The sequence below is a fragment of the Falco biarmicus genome (assembly GCF_023638135.1).
Source record: "Falco biarmicus isolate bFalBia1 chromosome 13 unlocalized genomic scaffold, bFalBia1.pri SUPER_13_unloc_1, whole genome shotgun sequence".
NCBI lineage: Eukaryota > Metazoa > Chordata > Aves > Falconiformes > Falconidae > Falco > Falco biarmicus.
This window is the reverse complement of record NW_026611656.1, coordinates 23,172-40,007: the sequence shown is the minus strand read 5'-3', so window position 1 is coordinate 40,007 and position 16,836 is coordinate 23,172. Positions and strand designations below refer to the sequence as shown.

The 16,836-nt window shown below is 63.6% G+C and overlaps 3 protein-coding genes and 1 long non-coding RNA gene across 8 annotated transcripts in view; 1 reads left to right on the top strand and 3 right to left on the bottom strand.

Moving 5' to 3' along the window:
- The window catches only part of SYDE1 (synapse defective Rho GTPase homolog 1), a gene marked incomplete at its 5' end in the record, with an annotated part of 17,612 nt that extends 8,590 nt beyond the window's left edge, over window positions 1–9,022 (bottom strand). The window contains 3 exon segments of the mRNA XM_056325850.1: window positions 8,477–8,627; window positions 8,629–8,691; window positions 8,693–9,022. Of these exon segments, the coding sequence (XP_056181825.1) occupies window positions 8,477–8,627; window positions 8,629–8,691; window positions 8,693–9,022 (544 nt within the window).
- On the bottom strand, window positions 99–2,485 carry LOC130143201 (uncharacterized transmembrane protein DDB_G0289901-like). Its single transcript, XM_056325852.1, has 2 exons — window positions 2,385–2,485; window positions 99–2,301 (listed from the first exon to the last, which is right to left on the bottom strand). The coding sequence occupies exon 2, from the start codon at window positions 1,842–1,844 to the stop codon at window positions 399–401; it is 1,446 nt and encodes a 481-aa protein (XP_056181827.1). The 5' UTR covers window positions 1,845–2,301; window positions 2,385–2,485; the 3' UTR covers window positions 99–398.
- A 1,119-nt stretch (window positions 9,023–10,141) lies between the features above and the next one.
- On the top strand, window positions 10,142–14,748 carry LOC130143203 (uncharacterized). The gene is made up of 4 exons (XR_008819685.1): window positions 10,142–10,599; window positions 11,428–11,530; window positions 11,880–12,042; window positions 14,586–14,748. It is a non-coding gene; the product is annotated as an uncharacterized LOC130143203 (long non-coding RNA).
- Window positions 11,402–16,482, bottom strand: LOC130143202 (uncharacterized). 5 transcript variants are annotated; one of them, XM_056325856.1, is made up of 8 exons: window positions 16,256–16,482; window positions 15,258–15,381; window positions 14,644–14,961; window positions 14,362–14,418; window positions 13,858–14,250; window positions 12,818–12,965; window positions 11,838–11,947; window positions 11,622–11,744 (listed from the first exon to the last, which is right to left on the bottom strand). In XM_056325856.1, exons 1-7 carry the CDS (start codon window positions 16,352–16,354, stop codon window positions 11,926–11,928), a joined length of 1,161 nt encoding a protein of 386 aa, XP_056181831.1. In that variant the 5' UTR covers window positions 16,355–16,482; the 3' UTR covers window positions 11,622–11,744; window positions 11,838–11,925. The 5 variants fall into 5 exon arrangements, with proteins under 5 accessions (XP_056181830.1, XP_056181831.1, XP_056181828.1 ...); XM_056325853.1 differs by lacking the exon at window positions 16,256–16,482 and having other exon boundaries at window positions 15,258–16,062; XM_056325854.1 differs by lacking the exon at window positions 16,256–16,482 and having other exon boundaries at window positions 14,644–14,937; window positions 15,258–16,057.
- Window positions 16,483–16,836: the final 354 nt, after the last annotated feature.

Genomic DNA, 16,836 nt, shown 5'->3' with positions numbered 1-16,836 from the left:
CCCCCCTGCCTGGGTGCTTTAACACTGGTGGTTTCACATTCAGCTGGTTCCTTTAAGGCTAATACTGAGCAAGGCTGGGTTGTGGGGGGGGATATGTATTTTGCCCCCCCCCCCCCCCCCAGCTGTAACACTGGCAGTGGGTTTATTTTGGGGGTAAAAAGGGGGTTTGGGTGCAGGCTGCAGTGATGGCACCCGCCATCCATCCACACGAAGCTGGAGTAATAAATAAAGCTCGGCGCTCCCGTACCGGCAGCCCTGCCCTTGGGGGGGGGGGGGGGTCCACTGCCACCCAGGCTGGGTGCGGGTGGCAGGAGGGAGCCCCGTCACCCTCGTTGGGGTGCACACGTGGTGGGGAGGGGGTTGGGGGCAGCGTGAGTGATGGAGGTCAGGGACCCTTGTCAATATTTCCTAATAATGGGGGGGGTGGGGGCAATTTGGGGGTCGACCGAGGAAAGGACAAGGGGGCAAACAGGCACTTGAGGGCAAAATTTGGCCATATAAAATATAGAAAAAAAGCCGAGCAAGGGGCAGCGAGCCCCATGCCCCTCCTCTGCCCCCCACCCCTCCCGCCCCCCTCTCCAAAACCACTGGGGCAGGGGGCAGAGACCAGAGCTGGGGCTGTTCTGGGGGGCTCCACCTCGCCGGCGGCAGCGTCGCTGGTGCCAGCGGGGTCTATCCTGCTCGGCGCTGTGCAAATTGAGGGCAACTGGAGGCAAGTGCTGCGTTTTGGTCGCTCCCAGCACTGGTGGCGGCATCGTCACCAGTGTCAGCATCGTCACCGGTATTGGCATCGTCACTAGTGTTGGCATGGGCACTGACATCATCACTGGTATTGGCACCAGTGCTGGCATCGTCACCGGTGTCTGCACTGTCACCAGCGTTGGCACAGTCACCGATGTTGGTATCGTAACCGGTGTCAGCATCGGTGCTGGTATCGACATTGTCACGACATCATCACTGGTATTGGCACCAGTGTTGGCATTGTTAGCAGTGCTGGCATTGGCACCGGTATCGGCATTGGCACCAGTATCAGCATTGGCACTGGTATTGGCACCATCATCATCAGTGCTGGCATTGTTACCAGTGTCGGCATCAGCACCAGTATTGGCATCAGCGCCACTGTTGGCATTGGCACTGGTATTGGCATTGTCACCGACATCACCGCTGGTATTGGCACCAGTGGTGGCATTATCACCAGTGTCGGCATTGTCACTGGTATCAGCATTGTCACCAGTATTGGCATTGACACCGACATCACCGCTGGTATTGGCACCAGTGCTGGCATTATCACCAGTGTCGGCATTGTCACTGGTATCAGCATTGTCACCAGTATTGGCATTGACACCGACATCACTGCTGGTATTGGCACCAGTGCTGGCATTATCACCAGTGTCGGCATTGTCACTGGTATCAGCATTGTCACCAGTATTGGCATTGACACCGACATCACCGCTGGTATTGGCACCAGTGCTGGCATCATTACTAGTGTCGGCATTGGCACTGGTATCAGCATTGTCACCAGTATTGGCATTGACACCGACATCACCGCTGGTATTGGCACCAGTGGTGGCATTATCACCAGTGTCGGCATTGGCACTGGTATCAGCATTGTCACCAGTATTGGCATTGACACCGACATCACTGCTGGTATCGGCACCAGTGCTGGCATTATCACCAGTGTCGGCATTGTCACTGGTATCAGCATTGTCACCAGTATTGGCATTGACACCGACATCACCGCTGGTATTGGCACCAGTGCTGGCATCGTTACTAGTGTTGGCATTGGCACTGGTATCAACATTGGCACCGACATCACTGGTATCAGCACCAGTCAGTGCTGGCATCGTTAACTGTCTTCGTCACTCGTATCAGCATCGTCACCGATGTTGGCATTGCCACCGACATCACTGCCGGTATTGGCACCAGTGCTGGCATCAGCACCAGTATCAGCACTGGCACCGGTACTGGCATAGTCACTGACATCATCACTGGTATTGGGACCAGTGTCGGCATTGTCACCAGTATTGGCATTGGCACCGGTACTGGCATAGTCACTGACATCATCACTGGTATTGGGACCAGTGTCGGCATTGTCACCAGTATTGGCATTGCCACTGACATCACTGCTGGTATCGGCACCAGTGCTGGCATCATTACTGGTGGCGGCATCGTCACTGGTATTGGCATTGCCACCAACATCGCTGCTGGCATCGTTACCAGTGCTGGCATCTTTACTGGTGGCGGTATTGGCACTGTCACCAGTATCCGCATTGCCACCAATGTCACTGCTGGCGTCGTTTACTGGTGGTGGTATCGGGACTCACCAGTATTGGCATTGCCACCGACGTTGCTGCTGGCATCGTTACCAGTGCTGGGATTGTCACTGGTGACGGTATTGGCACTGTCACCAGTATCGGCATTGCCACTGACGTCGGCGCTGGCATCGTTACCAGCGCTGGCCCTGCCACTGGTGCTGGCCCCGGCGCGGGGCGCTGCAGCCGGCCTCACAGGCAGACGTTGATCTGCTTGGCGAGCTCCCGCTCCAGGTCGAGGATGAGCGCATCGAAGTCCTTGAGGCTGAGGCAGGGGGCCGAAGGGCGCCTCGGGCTCCTCGCCCAGGGTGAAATCTGTCACCAAGAGGGTCCGCTGGGGCGGTGGCCGCCGCGCCGCCACCCCACCATCACCGTCACCCCGCTGCCACCTCCTCCTCGTCACCGTCGGCGGCCACGCCGGGTACCAGCAGGAGCTGGTGGTCACAGATGCTCCAGTCGCCGGCGTAACGGTTGCTGGGGGGGCTCTCTGGCCCCCGGGGGGCGGTGACGGGCCACCACGGCACCCCCCCAGCAGGTCCAGCCGCAGCGGGGGCCCTCGCTGGCGCTGGGGGCAACTGGGCTGTGCCCGCTCCCAAACCTGGGGGCTGGAGCTGGGCGGGGGGCTGCGGGGAGAGCAGGGAAGACGGGGGGGTGTCACTGGGGGTTTGGTGGCGGTGGTGGGTTGGGAAAATGGGGGGGGGGGGGGCAGTCTTTTTGCTGGGAATGGGGGGGGCAGCCCAGCACGAAACAGGGGGACCCCCAGGAAGCCCCTGGATGTGGGGGGGGCGGGGCATGGACCAGCTGCTGGACAAATTGGGGGACCCCAGACCCTTTGCTGGAGATGGGGGGAGCCCCTGGGTGGGGGGCACGGGGCAGATGTGTGGGGCTGTGACCCACAGAGCACCCACCAGAGAAGCAGGAGGGACCCCAGACCCTTCACTGGAGATGTGGGGGGGGTCTCAGTACAGCCCCTGGGAATGGGGTAGGGGGGGTCACAGCAGCACCGCCGCTGCCCCCACCGCTGGTGGCTGTGCAAAGAGCACCCCCAAAGTGGAGGGGTGCAGGTGTCCCCCCACCCCTGCTCACCCGGCCAGGCCTGCAGCAGGTAGTGCAGCACCTCGATGTGTCTCTTGAAGTCCACGGCGCTGGCGATGTCCTCACTGTGGCCGTAGCCGCGGGTGCCGGTGCCGGGATGCCGGAGCTCCTGGTTCTGGGTGAGCAGGACAGGCCCGAAGCAGACGGCAATGTTCTGCGCGTTCATGCGGTTGAAATCGTGGAAAGAGGCCACCAAGCTCAGGTGGTCCAGGAGCCGTGTCAACGTGGCCTGAAGGGGACAAGGTGGCATCAGCAGGGACATCCTCTAATGTCACCTCGTCCTCTGATGTCACCTGGGTGTCCCACACCCTCCCCCAAAGAGCCCAGGGGGATGTGGCTGGAAAGAGGCCACCAGGCTCAGGTGGTCCAGGAGCCACGTCAACGTGGCCTGAAGGGGACAAGGTGGCATCAGAGGATGAGGTGGCATCAGGGGACGTCCCTGCTGATGCCACCTCGTCCCCTGATGTCACCTCGTCCTCTGATGCCACCTGGGTGTCCCACACCCTCCCCCAAAGAGTCCAGGGGATGTGGCTGGAAAGAGGCCACCAGGCTCAGGTGGTCCAGGAGCCACGTCAACGTGGCCTGAAGGGGACAAGGTGGCATCAGAGGACGAGGTGGCATCAGGGGGACGTCCCCTGCTGATGCCACCTCGTCCCCTGATGTCACCTCGTCCTCTGATGCCACCTGGGTGTCCCACACCCTCCCCAAAGAGCCCAGGGGATGTGGCTGGAAAGAGGCCACCAGGCTCAGGTGGTCCAGGAGCCACGTCAACGTGGCCTGAAGGGGACAAGGTGGCATCAGAGGACGAGGTGGCATCAGGGGACGTCCCTGCTGATGCCACCTCGTCCCCTGATGTCACCTCGTCCTCTGATGCCACCTGGGTGTCCCACACCCTCCCCAAAGAGTCCAGGGGATGTGGCTGGAAAGAGGCCACCAGGCTCAGGTGGTCCAGGAGCCACGTCAACGTGGCCTGAAGGGGACAAGGTGGCATCAGAGGACGAGGTGGCATCAGGGGACGTCCCTGCTGATGCCACCTCGTCCCCTGATGTCACCTCGTCCTCTGATGCCACCTGGGTGTCCCACACCCTCCCCAAAGAGCCCAGGGGATGTGGCTGGAAAGAGGCCACCAGGCTCAGGTGGTCCAGGAGCCACGTCAACGTGGCCTGAAGGGGACAAGGTGGCATCAGCAGGGACATCCTCTAATGTCACCTCGTCCTCTGATGTCACCTGGGTGTCCCACACCCTCCCCAAAGAGCCCAGGGGATGTGGCTGGAAAGAGGCCACCAGGCTCAGGTGGTCCAGGAGCCACGTCAACGTGGCCTGAAGGGGACAAGGTGGCATCAGAGGATGAGGTGGCATCAGGGGACGTCCCTGCTGATGCCACCTCGTCCCCTGATGTCACCTCGTCCTCTGATGCCACCTGGGTGTCCCACACCCTCCCCAAAGAGCCCAGGGGATGTGGCTGGAAAGAGGCCACCAGGCTCAGGTGGTCCAGGAGCCACGTCAACGTGGCCTGAAGGGGACAAGGTGGCATCAGAGGACGAGGTGGCATCAGGGGACGTTCCTGCTGATGCCACCTCGTCCCCTGATGTCACCTCGTCCTCTGATGCCACCTGGGTGTCCCCACACCCTCCCAAGAGCCAAGGGGGGATGTGGTGGCAGATGGGCCATGGTGCCACCAGGATTGAGCCACGCAGGGAACGCAGAGGTGGAAATCCCTGGATACTGGGGGGATGTGGAGACACACCCCCCCACACCCCCCCCCCCCCCCCCCCAAAAAATGCTCCGGGGGGGTTGGGTGGGGGGAGGTGACAGGGGGACATGCCCCAGCGCTAAACAAGGTCTGCAGGGGGCGACTTGGGGTGGGGGAGACCCCAGGGCTGAGGGGCAAACCGGACCCCCCATTAATCCCTTGCTACTGGGCACCCCCTTTTTGGTGCTGGTCCCCCCATTTTGGTACTGGGCACCCCATTTTTGACACTGGGCACCCCCTTTTTGGTGCTGGGCACCCCCTTTTTAGCGCTGGCCACCCCATTTTTGGTGCTGGGCACCCCCTTTTGGCGCCGGGGCACCCCCTTTTGGCACTGGGCACCCCCTTTTGGGCACTGGGCACCATCTTCTGGCACTGGGTACCACATTTTTGGCACTGGGCATGCCCTTTTTGGTGCTGGGCACCTGCTTCTGGCCCTGGGCACCCTCTTTGGGGCACTGGGCACCCCCTTTTGGCGCTGGGCACCCCCTTTTGGGCACTGGGCACCCCCCTTTTGGGCACTGGGCACCCCCTTTTGGGCACTGGGCACCCCCCTTTTGGCGCTGGGCACCCCCCTTTTGGGCACTGGGCATCCATTTTGGGCACTGGGCACCCCCTTTTGGCGCTGGGCACCCCCTTTTTGGTGCTGGGCATCCCATTTTGGGTACTGGGCACCCATTTTGGGTGCTGGGCACTCCCTTTTGGCACTGGGCACCCCCTTTTTGGTGCTGGGCATCCCATTTTGGGTACTGGGCACCCATTTTGGGTGCTGGGCACTCCCTTTTGGCACTGGGCACCCCCTTTTTGGTGCTGGGCACCTGGTTTTTGCCACTGGGCACCCATTTTGGGGCACTGGGCACCCCCTTTGGGGCACTGGGCATCCCATTTTGGGCACTGGGCACCCCCTTTGGGGCACTGGGCACCCCCTTTTTGGTGCTGGGCACCCCCCTTTTGGCGCTGGGCACCCCCTTTTTGGTGCTGGGCATCCAGTTTTTGGCGCTGGGCACCCCCTTTGGGGCACTGGGCACCCTCTTTTGGGTGCTGGGCATCCCATTTTGGGCACTGGGCACCCACCTTCTCCACGTCAGGCAGGCAGTCGAGCAGGGGTGATGGCCTCCCGCTCGGCCGGGGGGCTCCGGGGTGCCCGCTTGGCCATGGCCTCCAGCACGATGTGGTAGAGCGTGGGGGTGATGAGCGGCGTGGGCAGCTCCCGCAGGTATTCCTTGAGGATCCCTGCGGGGCGAACAGGACGGCGTGGGGCCATCAGCGCGGTCCCACGGCGCGCGTGGGGACCCGCAGGGCACCCCCAGGGGGTCAGCACCCACCGGTGATGACATTGATGTCGGGGTAGAGCTGTTCCGAGAGCGTCACGGCCGCGCTGTCCTGCTCGAAGGCGTCGCGAAGCTCTTTCTTGACGGCGGCCGAGCCGCAGAGCCGGTACAACCCCACCACCTGCCAACGGGGACCCCGTCACCGCAGTTTGGGGGGGTTCACCCCCCCCATCCCCCCTACACCCGTCACCCTGAGTCCCCCGCTCACCTTCAGGCCGCGTTTCTCTATCTCGGCCACGCATTTCTGGATGAGCAGGGGCACCTTGGTGGGTGACTTCTCCCTCTCCACCAGCTGGCCCAGCTCCACGCCGAAGACACGGGGCTCCCGCTCGCCAGGATTATCCCATTGCTCCACCAAGGTGAATTTGGAGTAGAGGACACCACGAGGTTGCAACCGCACCGCCAGCTGCTGAGCCCGGCAACCTGCGGAGCCCAAGGGGTGCCATCAAGGTGCCAAATCACCAAAATCACCCAAACCAAGCCCACCCCCCAGCCTGGTACCCCCTGAAGATGTGGGGCAGGACCTGAGCTGGGTAACCTGCAGAGCCCAAGGGTGCCATCAAGGTGCCAAATCACCAAAATCACCCAAACCAACCCCCGGGGCTTGGTACCTCTGAAGATGTGGGGCAGGACCACCGTGCCGTGGCAGCAGAGACGGTTGCGGCAGGAGGTGGGATCCCAGGAGAAGATGATCACCTTGAGGTGCTGAGCACCCTCCAGCTCCAGGTTGAAGGTGTGGTTGAGGCCAAGGAATGCCGTCTTGCAGGGCAGCAAAGCTGTGCGAGCCCGGTTGGCCGCATCCACTTGCAAGACGCAAAAAACCTCCCGGCTTTCGGTCCGTGGCGGCTTCAGGTCCTGCACGCCGTGGAGGTGGACGCTCACCAGCCCCGAGATGTGCTGCCCGCACCGTGGGTGGTGGCTCCCCGCAGCTGTAGGGGGTGGAAAGCGCCCACATCCAGCCCGTTGGCCCCATCCTCCGTTTCGGCACGTGCCCCGGCTTTAGCCGGCAGTTCCGGGGAGTCACCGTCGCTCAAGTAGCCACCTTTACCGGCCACTTTGGCTCGTGGTAGCCCCGGCCGCGAAGCCACGCTGCTGTCCAGGTGGTAGCGGCTGATAACGTTGCTGGATTCCTTGCGGGATTCGCAGGGTGAGGTGCCACCCTCCTGGCCGCGGGGACGGGGGCTGCGGAGGCTCAGCTTCCTCCGGAGCTCTGGAAGTTTCTTCATCTTCATGGAGAGGCGCCGGACGGTACCGGGAGACTTGACTTTGCTGAGGCGAACGCCCCTTCTTGGGGCTGGGCGGGGGGTGAGGGGATGGTTGGCCCCGGCCCCGAGGGTGACGCATGGGATCGGCATCTTCCCTGGAAAAAAGGAGTGAGGGGGGTTCTGTGGGGGTGCTGGGAAGCCCTCGGGGGGACAGGGCTGCTCCCTGGAAACTGCTGTGGGGCAGAGAGAGGGTCCTGTGGGATGGGGTGAGGGTGGTGGGGTCCTGGGGGGAAGGGAGAGGGGAGGGGGACTGCAGGGTCTGGGGGATGGAGAGAGGGACCACGGGGTCCTGGGGGAAGGATGGGGACCGCAGGGTCTGGGACGCATCCTTGGGGACAGGGACTGTGAGGTTCAAAGGACACTGGGGAGACTGGGAAGGGACAGGGACCACTGGCCTGGTCCGATGCCCTCCTCTGGGGGACAGGGACCATGGGGACAAGGGGGACAGGGACTATTTGGGGACCAGGAAGCCTCAGAGGGGATGGAGAAAGGACAAAGAGAGGGTGCAGATGCCAGGACCACGGTGGCCAGGGGACACCCTCCGGGGTGGGGGGTGACAGGAGGACAAGGGCCGTGGGGGACCCCCCTCCCCCCGCCCCGTAGCTATGTCCCACCCCTCACCACAAGCCTGGGGGCTGCCGGCTCCCGGCTGGGTGGGCAGCACCAGGGCCATGCCACAGAGGGGTCCACAGCACCCCGGGGGGGGGGGGGTGTCTCTCCTACCTGTCCTGGGGGGTGACTCCCCACTGCGACCCCCATCAGCGTCGCGGCTCCCTCCGCCCCACGACTTCCAGGAGCTTCCAGCCTGGGGGTCCTCATCCTCGGGGATGGGGTTGTACCAGATCTCCCCCTCGCTGCCGGCAGCACCGGCATCGGGCCTCAGCACTGCCACCAGGCTCATCCTGCCCTGGTCCCGGTCCCTTCCCCGACGACAGCACCCCAGTGCCGGCTGCTCCGCTCCAAGCTCTGCAGGTAGGCGCCGTGCCCGGGGGTCTTACCAGGACCACCCAGCTCTCCGGAGCCGTTCACCGCCTCCGCTTCCTCTGCCAGCTCCACGGCATCCTCACCCCCGCTGCTCCGCGTCAGGCCGGGGGCTGCTGCCGGGTGCCGGGGGGCTGGGGGCTGCTGCCGGGGCTGGGGTCTGGCTCGCTGGTGTTTGCCGGATCCACGGGGGCTCTGGGAGGCAGCGGCCGCCTCTCGTCGCGGCCCCCACAGGAGAAACGGGCCCAATTCTGCCTGCGCGGTGTCACCAGCTCCACCGTGGCCACCTCAGGCTCCACCGAAGAATCGGGGCTCGGCAGGGGGGTCTCTGTGGGAAAGAGCCGGGCTGAGCGTGGGGGTCCCCAAAACACCAGTGGAGACCCCACTGGGGCATGAGGACCCCTCCCTCACACCCCCCACCCCCACCCTGAGCACCCCACCGAGCACCCCCCACCCCACAGCCCCTTGCCAAGCGGGATTTCCGGATTTCCAGTTGTTTACTCCCGGCCGGATCTACGACCGTGGGATTTTTTTTTTTTTATTCGGGGGGGGGGGGGGGGGGGGGGGGGGCAAAGCTGGACCCCTCTGCACCCCGACAGGGACAGGGCTGCACCCCAATGGGGGCAGGGTCCTGTCCCCCTGCACCCCCGGCTCACACGCACAGGCTGGGTCCCCCCAGCACTGCACCCCAATTTCCTGCACCCCCCAATTCATTTGTGCCCCCCCCCAGTTGTCTGTATCCCTCCAGCCTCCCCTGCACCCCTCTACCCCAAGCACCCCATCCCCCTGCAGCCACAGCAGGGTGCCCCCCACCCCAGGCACCCCATGGAGCCCCCCCCCAGCTCCACAGCAGCCTGAGACCCCCAGATAAGTGGGGTGGGGGCAGCAGGGACCTGGGACACACACACACACACACATTCCTGTAGGGCTGGGGTTATGGGGGGTCCCTTCCTTGGGGGGGCAGGAGGGGCCCTGGGGACAAAGGGGGGGCCCTTCCCTTCGCGGGGGGGGGGGCATAAGGGACCCCAGGTGATGGGGGTCCTTCCTCGGCGGTGGGGGCCTCCTTGGGGGGCCCCTTCCTGAGGGGGTGCATAAGGGACCCCAGGGCAATGGGGGGGTGTCCCCCTCGGGGTGGGGGGGTGATGGGGGGGGTCCCTTCCTTGTGGGGGTCCCCTTCCTCGGGGGGGGGCGAGCACAAGGGACCCCGGGGCAATGGGGGGGTCCCCTCCTCGGGGTGGGGGGTGCACAAGGGACCCTGGGGGTGGGTCCCCCTCCTAGAGGGGGGGAGGTGAGGCACTCCGGGGGGATGGGGGTCCCCTCCTCGGGGGGGGGGTGCCTAAGGGACCCTGATGGGGGGGTGCGTGAGGGACCCCTGGGGGTCCCCCCTCGGGGGTCCGTACCTCCGTCCTTCCCCTCCGGCTTCTTCCCGCGCGGGCGGTCGCGGCCCCTCAGGCGGGAGAAGGTCCGGCGCAGCAGCGGCTCCGCCATAGCCCCTCACCCCTCTCCGGGGGGCTCCCTCACCCCGCTGGGCAGCGCCCCCGGCCCGGCCCGCCCCCCCCCGGCCCGGCGCCCACCCCCCACACACCCCCCCGGGCTGCCCCGTCCCCTCAGCGCGGCGGGGCCTGGAGCGGCGGCGCCGCCATCCCGCGGCGCGAATTCCTGGGATGCCGCCGGCGGCGCTGCCGGGAGCTGTAGTCCGGAACCGCGGCACCCACCACCGGGAACGACCCCCCGGGACCGGGCGGACCCTCCCCCAGCCGGACCCTCCCCCAGCCTTCCCCCCCGGGAACTGAGGGGGACCTCCGGGAGGTGCCTGCCCCGGGCCTGCGGCCCAGGGTGAGGGGGGGACCTGAGGGGTCTGGGGGGTATGTAAGGGGGGTCTGAGGGGGATTGAGGGAGATCTGAGGGGGATTGGGGGTCTGAGGGGTATGGGGGGAGATCTGAGGGGGATTGGGGGGCTGGGGGGTATATAAGGGGGTCTGAGGGGTATGGGGGGAGATCTGAGGGGGATCGAGGGAGATCTGAGGGGGATTGGGGGGCTGGGAGATATGTAGGAGGTCTGAGGGGGTATTGGGGGGCTGGGGGCGTATATAAGGGGGTCTGGGGGGGATTGGGGGGCTGGGAGCTATATAAGGGGGTCTGGGGGGGATTGGGTGTCTGGGGGAGTATATAAGGGGGGCCTGAGGGGGGATCGAGGGATATCTGGGGGGGGATTGGGGGGCTGGGGGGTATATTAGGGGGATGGGGGGGTATTGAGGGAGATCTGAGGGGTATCGGGGGCTGGGAGGTATGTAAGGGGGTCTGGGGGGGGTACTGACGGTGCTGGGGGGTATATAGGGGGGGTCAGGGAAGTATTAAAGGAGATCTCAGGGTCATTTTGGGGAGCCCTGCATTGTATCTGGGGGGAGCCTGGGGGAGTACTTGGGGGTCTGGGGGGGCATTTAGGGAGCCTGAAGGGTGATTGAAGGGATGATGGAGGATTGTGGGGAGCCGGGGGGTCCATGCCTCTCCCCCGGCATCCTGCATGTGGCATCATCCCCCAAACCACCACTGCTCTGCTGAAGGACCCCTAAACCAAGAGTCACACTGCACCCATCCGGCCCACACCATCAGGGGTCCCCCGCCCCACGCAGCCCCCCGCCACATTGCTGGAGCAACGCCTCACTCCTGCACATGCGTTTATTGCCCTGCAGGGAACCCCCACTCCGCCCCGTACCCCGAATTTTCCCTGGAGATCCATCCATGGACCCCAAATGGATGTGCTGGAGGTCGGAGCTGCATCCTGGAGTGCTGCAGGTGGGATGTGGCAAGCGGAGAGGGGCTGGGGAAGACCCCCGAAGGGTGGGGGGTGCTGTGGGGTTCTCTTGGGGTGTCCTTGCGTGCTCAGGGGTGTCCCTCGCAGACCCAGGGGAGCTGGCTGGTGCAGGGGTAGTCGTACCACTCGCCGTCCTCCCTCACCGCCGCACAGTTCTCCTGGTGGCCACCGTTGGGCTCGTTCCTGTGCCACCAGCTGCAACGAGGAGGGGGATCAGGACATTTAGGGGGGTCCCCCCCGCATCCCCAGGCCCCCGGCCCCTTGTCCCCAGCACCCACAGGGCTGTACCTGCTTTCCCGGCGTAGGATAGTCCCGTTTGCTCGCTTCCAGGTACCCTCGACCTCCTCATCCCTGATGCCGAGCCAGGAGGAGCTTTTCAGCATCGTCTGGATGTGATCCTGGGGGCAAAGGCAGCATTACCCCATTGCAGAGCCCCCCCACGACCCCCTGCCCACCCCCGGGGACCGTAGGGGACAGCAGGTCCTGGTGGCAGGTAGGACCCGATGCTATACCCCCCCTCAATACCCCACGCCTCCCCACTGCTGACACAAGCTCTGCCCTGGAGTGGGGGGGGTTACAGGGGGAGTTTGGGGGTTTTGGGGGTTGGAGAACAGTTCAGAGGAGATTTGGGGGTGGGGGGTGGCAGGGGGAGGGCCTGTCTGGGGTTAAGGTTGGGTTATCTGTGGGTTGGGGGTCACAGTAATAAAAAATGAGGGTTAGAGTTAAAGTTAGAGCCCTGTTGGGGGTCTGGGCTAGCTTAGGGGTAGGTCAAGTCCTATAAATAGACGTAAAATTAAGTTTAGGGTAGGGCTAGTATTAAAATTACGGAGAATCGGATTAGCGTTAGGGTTAACGTCGGGGGTTACCGTTAGGGTCCAGGGTTCTGGAAGGTTCAGATCAGGCTTAGGATCAGGATTTTAGGGCTCGGGATGGGGTTAGGGATAAGTTTGAGCTGGATTTGTTTCAGTATTAGGGTTACAGCTCCGTTGGGAATGGGGTTGGGGTGAATCGTAGCAATATTAGGCACCAGAGTGGAAATTCGGGGTTAAAAGGACAGAATTTGGGGTAAAGCTTTGGGTGAGGGCTCAGCAGCACCCACCCATGGGCCAAAATGGTGTGTGGGGCGACCCCAGACCTGGCCTAGGGTTCAGGACAGGGTTCACACGAGGCTTCCAGCCGCTCCCCCTCCCCTCAAAGCCCATCTCAGGCCCCCCAGTGTTCCCCCTCCCCATCCCCCTTCCCGGATACCTGGATCCATCCCTGCTCACCTTCTCCTCAGCACCATCCACCTCCAGGAGCTGCGTGCCCAGGAGCCGAGCAGAACCGCTGGGCGTTTCTCCCAGGAACTTGGCGTCTTGGAGTAGAAATAGCAGGAGTTCCTGAAGTAGGTCCAGCCTTTGGAGCAAGGGGGACAGCCTGGGGAGGAGAGACACCCAGAAAAAGAGGGGTTACCCCCTAGCTGGGGCTGCGAGACCCCCATAATGTTGGTGCAGAGAGCATCTCCCCTGGGGTTAGTGTTACAGCTGGGTTACGGTTAGAGCCCTGCTGGGGTTTGGGTTAAATCCTGTATATTTGGGGTTAGGACTGGGTTAAACTGAATCAGAATTAGGTTAAATCCTCTATATTTATAGGTTTAAATTTGTATTTATCTTATTTATTTAGGATTCTTGCCGGATTAGGGTCCCACTGGGGTTTGTGTTTGGCTTTAATCCTATATGTTTAGGGTTACAGCTGGGTTGGGGTTAGGCCCACGCTGAATTTTGGGCTAAATTAGGATTATCTTCAGTCCTAGATATTTAGGGCTACGGCTGAGGTAGCGTTAGGACCCCACTGGGAGTAGGGCTTTGTTAGGATTAATTTAAATCCTATATATTTAGGGTTAGGGCTAGGTTAGGATTATCAGGGTTTGTGCTGGATTAGGGTTAGTTTAAATCCCACGTATTTAGGGCTACAAATTAAGGCCCTGCTGGGGTTTGGGCTAGCTTAGAGTTAGATAAAATCACATTTATTTAGGGTTTGAGCTGGGTTAAGATGCCATCGAGGTTTGACCTCAGGGTTAGGTTGTCTGCATCAGGATTATGCATATATTTAGGGTTAAGTCTGCATCAGGATTATGCCCCCGTTAGGGTTTGGGCTCGGTTAGGGTTGGGTTAAATCACCCTAAATGTAGGATTGGCTTATGTTTAACACCCTGTTGCAGTCTAAGTTTAGCTTTAGTTGCATCCCTGCCAGGTTAGGCCTGGATTTCAGCCAGCGCAGGGGTTAGGCAAAGCCCTAAATATTTGGGATAAAGGGTGCCGGCACTGACAGGAGCGGGAACAGACGTTGTCCTGGCTCCCGTGGATCACCCAGCGGCTCCACTGGCGGTTCCCAGTGTAGAGCATCACCACTTGCTCCTGGTTGTTGCCATAATTGAAGTAGAGGTTGTAACCGGCGAGTGCCAACAGCCCGCCGTCGCGGCATTCCCAACGCTGCAGCCGGCCGTCGGCGCGGCATGGCTCCAGCCTCACGAAGGCTCTGTTTTGCCCACGGGTCGCCGTAACGCAACGCTGGCTCTGCCAGCCCTGTAGCTGGCCCCCTTGTAGCCACTGGAACTGTTGTGCAGCCGCCTCGGGCTGGCAAGCTGTCGCTATCAGCTGGTGGCCACTAGCCGCCACGCACTTGCGGTGGTCTTCGTTGTACAGCAGGAAGGAGCGGGAGGCTGCGGAGAGGTTCCCAGTGAACCAGGGGGGACACGTGGGGGCTGGGGGACACGTCCCTGGGGATCACAGCGGTAAAGCGGGGGGGGGGGGGGGCAGCGAGGGGTACACACCCACGTTGGACAGCTGCTTCTCCTTCTCTGCCTCCAGCGCTGATGTCAGGGCTGTAACTGCGGGGGGGACATGGGGACACAGGCGGGTCACCACAAGGCACAGGGTGTCCTGGAGCTGGTGCCGTGGCAGGGATGGGAGAAGGGCTGGTGTGGAAGGGTGCTGAGCACTCGGAGACCCCCACAGAGACCCCCAGCACCCCATTAACCTTCCCTCTGTCCCCCAGTAGTGCCAGCATCGCCACCCCAGTGCTCCCCCGAGCCTCGCAGAGCCCCGCTACTCACTGCGCTGTGAACCGATGGTGAGGAAGAGGATGTTCATCAGCACCGAGACTCCCAGCACCGCAGCACCCACCAGCACCAGCTTCTTCCCGGAGCTAGCACCGTGACGCTGGGAGGGTGGGTGAGTGGTGACCGGCTCCCAGTTTGGGCAGAGCTGGGTGCCACTGGTTTTAAACACAGCGTGGGTTTTTCCTGCTGACGATGCTCTTGCCCTCGCCCACGGCGTACCTGGGTCTGGCACGTGCTTCTGGCCTGGCACGGTGCTGGTGGGGTCCAGGGGCTCGTACAGGTTCTCCTCTGTGGGGCACAGGGTGCTGCAGGCTGGGGAGGGGGGGGCACTGATTGCACTTGTGGGGGTGCCCCCCCCCTCCCAGTGCCACCATCAATCCTGGGCACTTCCCTGGAGCATGAGGGTGGGAGATTCCCCCCGGTGCCACTTCCCTGGGGACCCGGTATTGGGCACCAGGGACGAGGGTGCCACCACCCACCCTGGGATCCTCCCTTGGGCACTGGGGACAGAGTCAGGGGGTGCCCCCCCAGCATTGTGAGACCCCAAAAGGGACGGGGGACTGCTGGGCTCACCCCCACCCCATCCAGCACCCCAGGGTGCTCCCTACCTTCCCTGCCGGGCCCCAGCACCGACACTTGCCCCTGGCCAGCTTGGCTGGACTCGAGGTTGCCGTACATCGTCCCTGTGTCACCAAAGTGCTGTCCCCAAGCGAGTGTTCCCACTGATAAAGCCTGTGGGAAGCGGGTTGACGGCGGGGCCGGGGGGGGCCCGGATGCACCCTTACTCCGGGGGGTGGGCCTCAAAGGGGCCCCTGAGCACCCAGCAGTTCCCTCGCTGCACCCCAAAGCTTGGCGGGAGCTGGCACTGCCAGTGCCAGGCCCCACTGCGTGCTGGCAAAGACACCGCGATGTCCCTGTCACCGGGTGTCCCCATGCCCAGCCCAGCCCTGGCACCTGCCCACCCCGGGGTGGCCACACACCCACCCCAGCACCCATGGGTGAGCCGGGTGGTGCTGAGGGGGGTGCTGGGCCCCATGCTGGCTCTGGCCACGCAGGAAGAGCCGGGTGCTATCAGCACCCACCAGCCCTGGCCACAGCTCCCCGTCACCGCACCCGGTGGCACCAGGCACCCAGCGCCACTGGGCCCACACAGTGGCTCCCGTGGTGGTGCCGGCTGTCCCACCGCAGTGACAGCGAGCTGTGGCGGTGCCAGGTGTCCCCACGGGTCCCCCCAACCAGTCCCTGGCCTGGCAGGACCCCCACACCTGCCCTGTCCCCACGCGTGTCTCCACCCCCCCCCCACGCGTGTCCCGGGGGTCCCGCAGCCGCCAGGTGGCGCCGTCACGGTGGGGAGAGGAGCCGCCGAGGGGCGGGGCTGAGCGCAACCCCCCTCCCCCCCCCCCCCCCCCCCCGCCAGGAGCAGGGGGACACCGGGAACGGGGCAGACCGGGAATGGGAAAGCTGGGACCGGGGGGCAAGTACTGGGTGAAGCTGGTGAGGGGAGCCACGCAGTACTGCGGAGCTGGGGGAGCCAGTGCGGGAGGGGGCTGTACCGGAGGGGGGCGGGGGGCAGTACCTGGGAGGAGAGGACGCAGGGCCCACTTACTGGTGTGGTGATGGGTGTACTGGGCTGGGACTGGGGAGCTGGAAAGCTGCTACTGGGTGACCAGTCTGGCATGGGGAACGGCACTAGGGACTTGCCCATGAGGCCCTGTCACTGGTGACCCCGGCACCAGTACGGCCCAGCACTCATCACCGGTGTCTCAGTGTCCCTGGGGGTGTCCCCAGTACCAGGGCGGGGGTCCCCCACCACCCTGGGGTCACCCTTGGGTGCTGCTGCTCCCCCTTCTCTCCTTGCACCACAGGTGGGACCCAGGACACCAGCAGCGCCAAAACTGTGCCAGGGCACTGGACAGAATGGACACGGATGGGGGGCCGCAGCGCCAAGCTAGAGTCGGTGCCGGCAGCGCCAGCACCTCAAGGACACCTGTGGGGACACCCATGGGGGGTGATTTGAGGCCACCGCACCGACACCCAGCAGATGCCACCGGTGCCAAACTGCCACCAGGCAGCCGGGACAGGGCAGGCACCGGCAGTGCCGAACCAACGCCGCGGTGTTGGGCCACAGCTGATGCTGGCAACGCCAAGTTGGGGCCACAGTGCCAGGACAAGGAGGGTGCTGGCAGC

Coding starts and splice junctions, on each gene's coding strand:
- LOC130143202 (XM_056325853.1), bottom strand. CDS start 15,645: ATGGGTGCTGGGGTGGGTGTGTGGCCACCCCGGGGTGGGCAGGTGCCA. Junction 14,419..14,643: donor CACCATCGGTTCACAGCGCA/GTGAGTAGCGGG, acceptor TCCCCCCCGCAG/TTACAGCCCTGACATCAGCG. Junction 14,251..14,361: donor GAAGCAGCTGTCCAACGTGG/GTGTGTACCCCT, acceptor ACCTCTCCGCAG/CCTCCCGCTCCTTCCTGCTG.
- LOC130143201 (XM_056325852.1), bottom strand. CDS start 1,844: ATGCCAGCACTGACTGGTGCTGATACCAGTGATGTCGGTGCCAATGTT.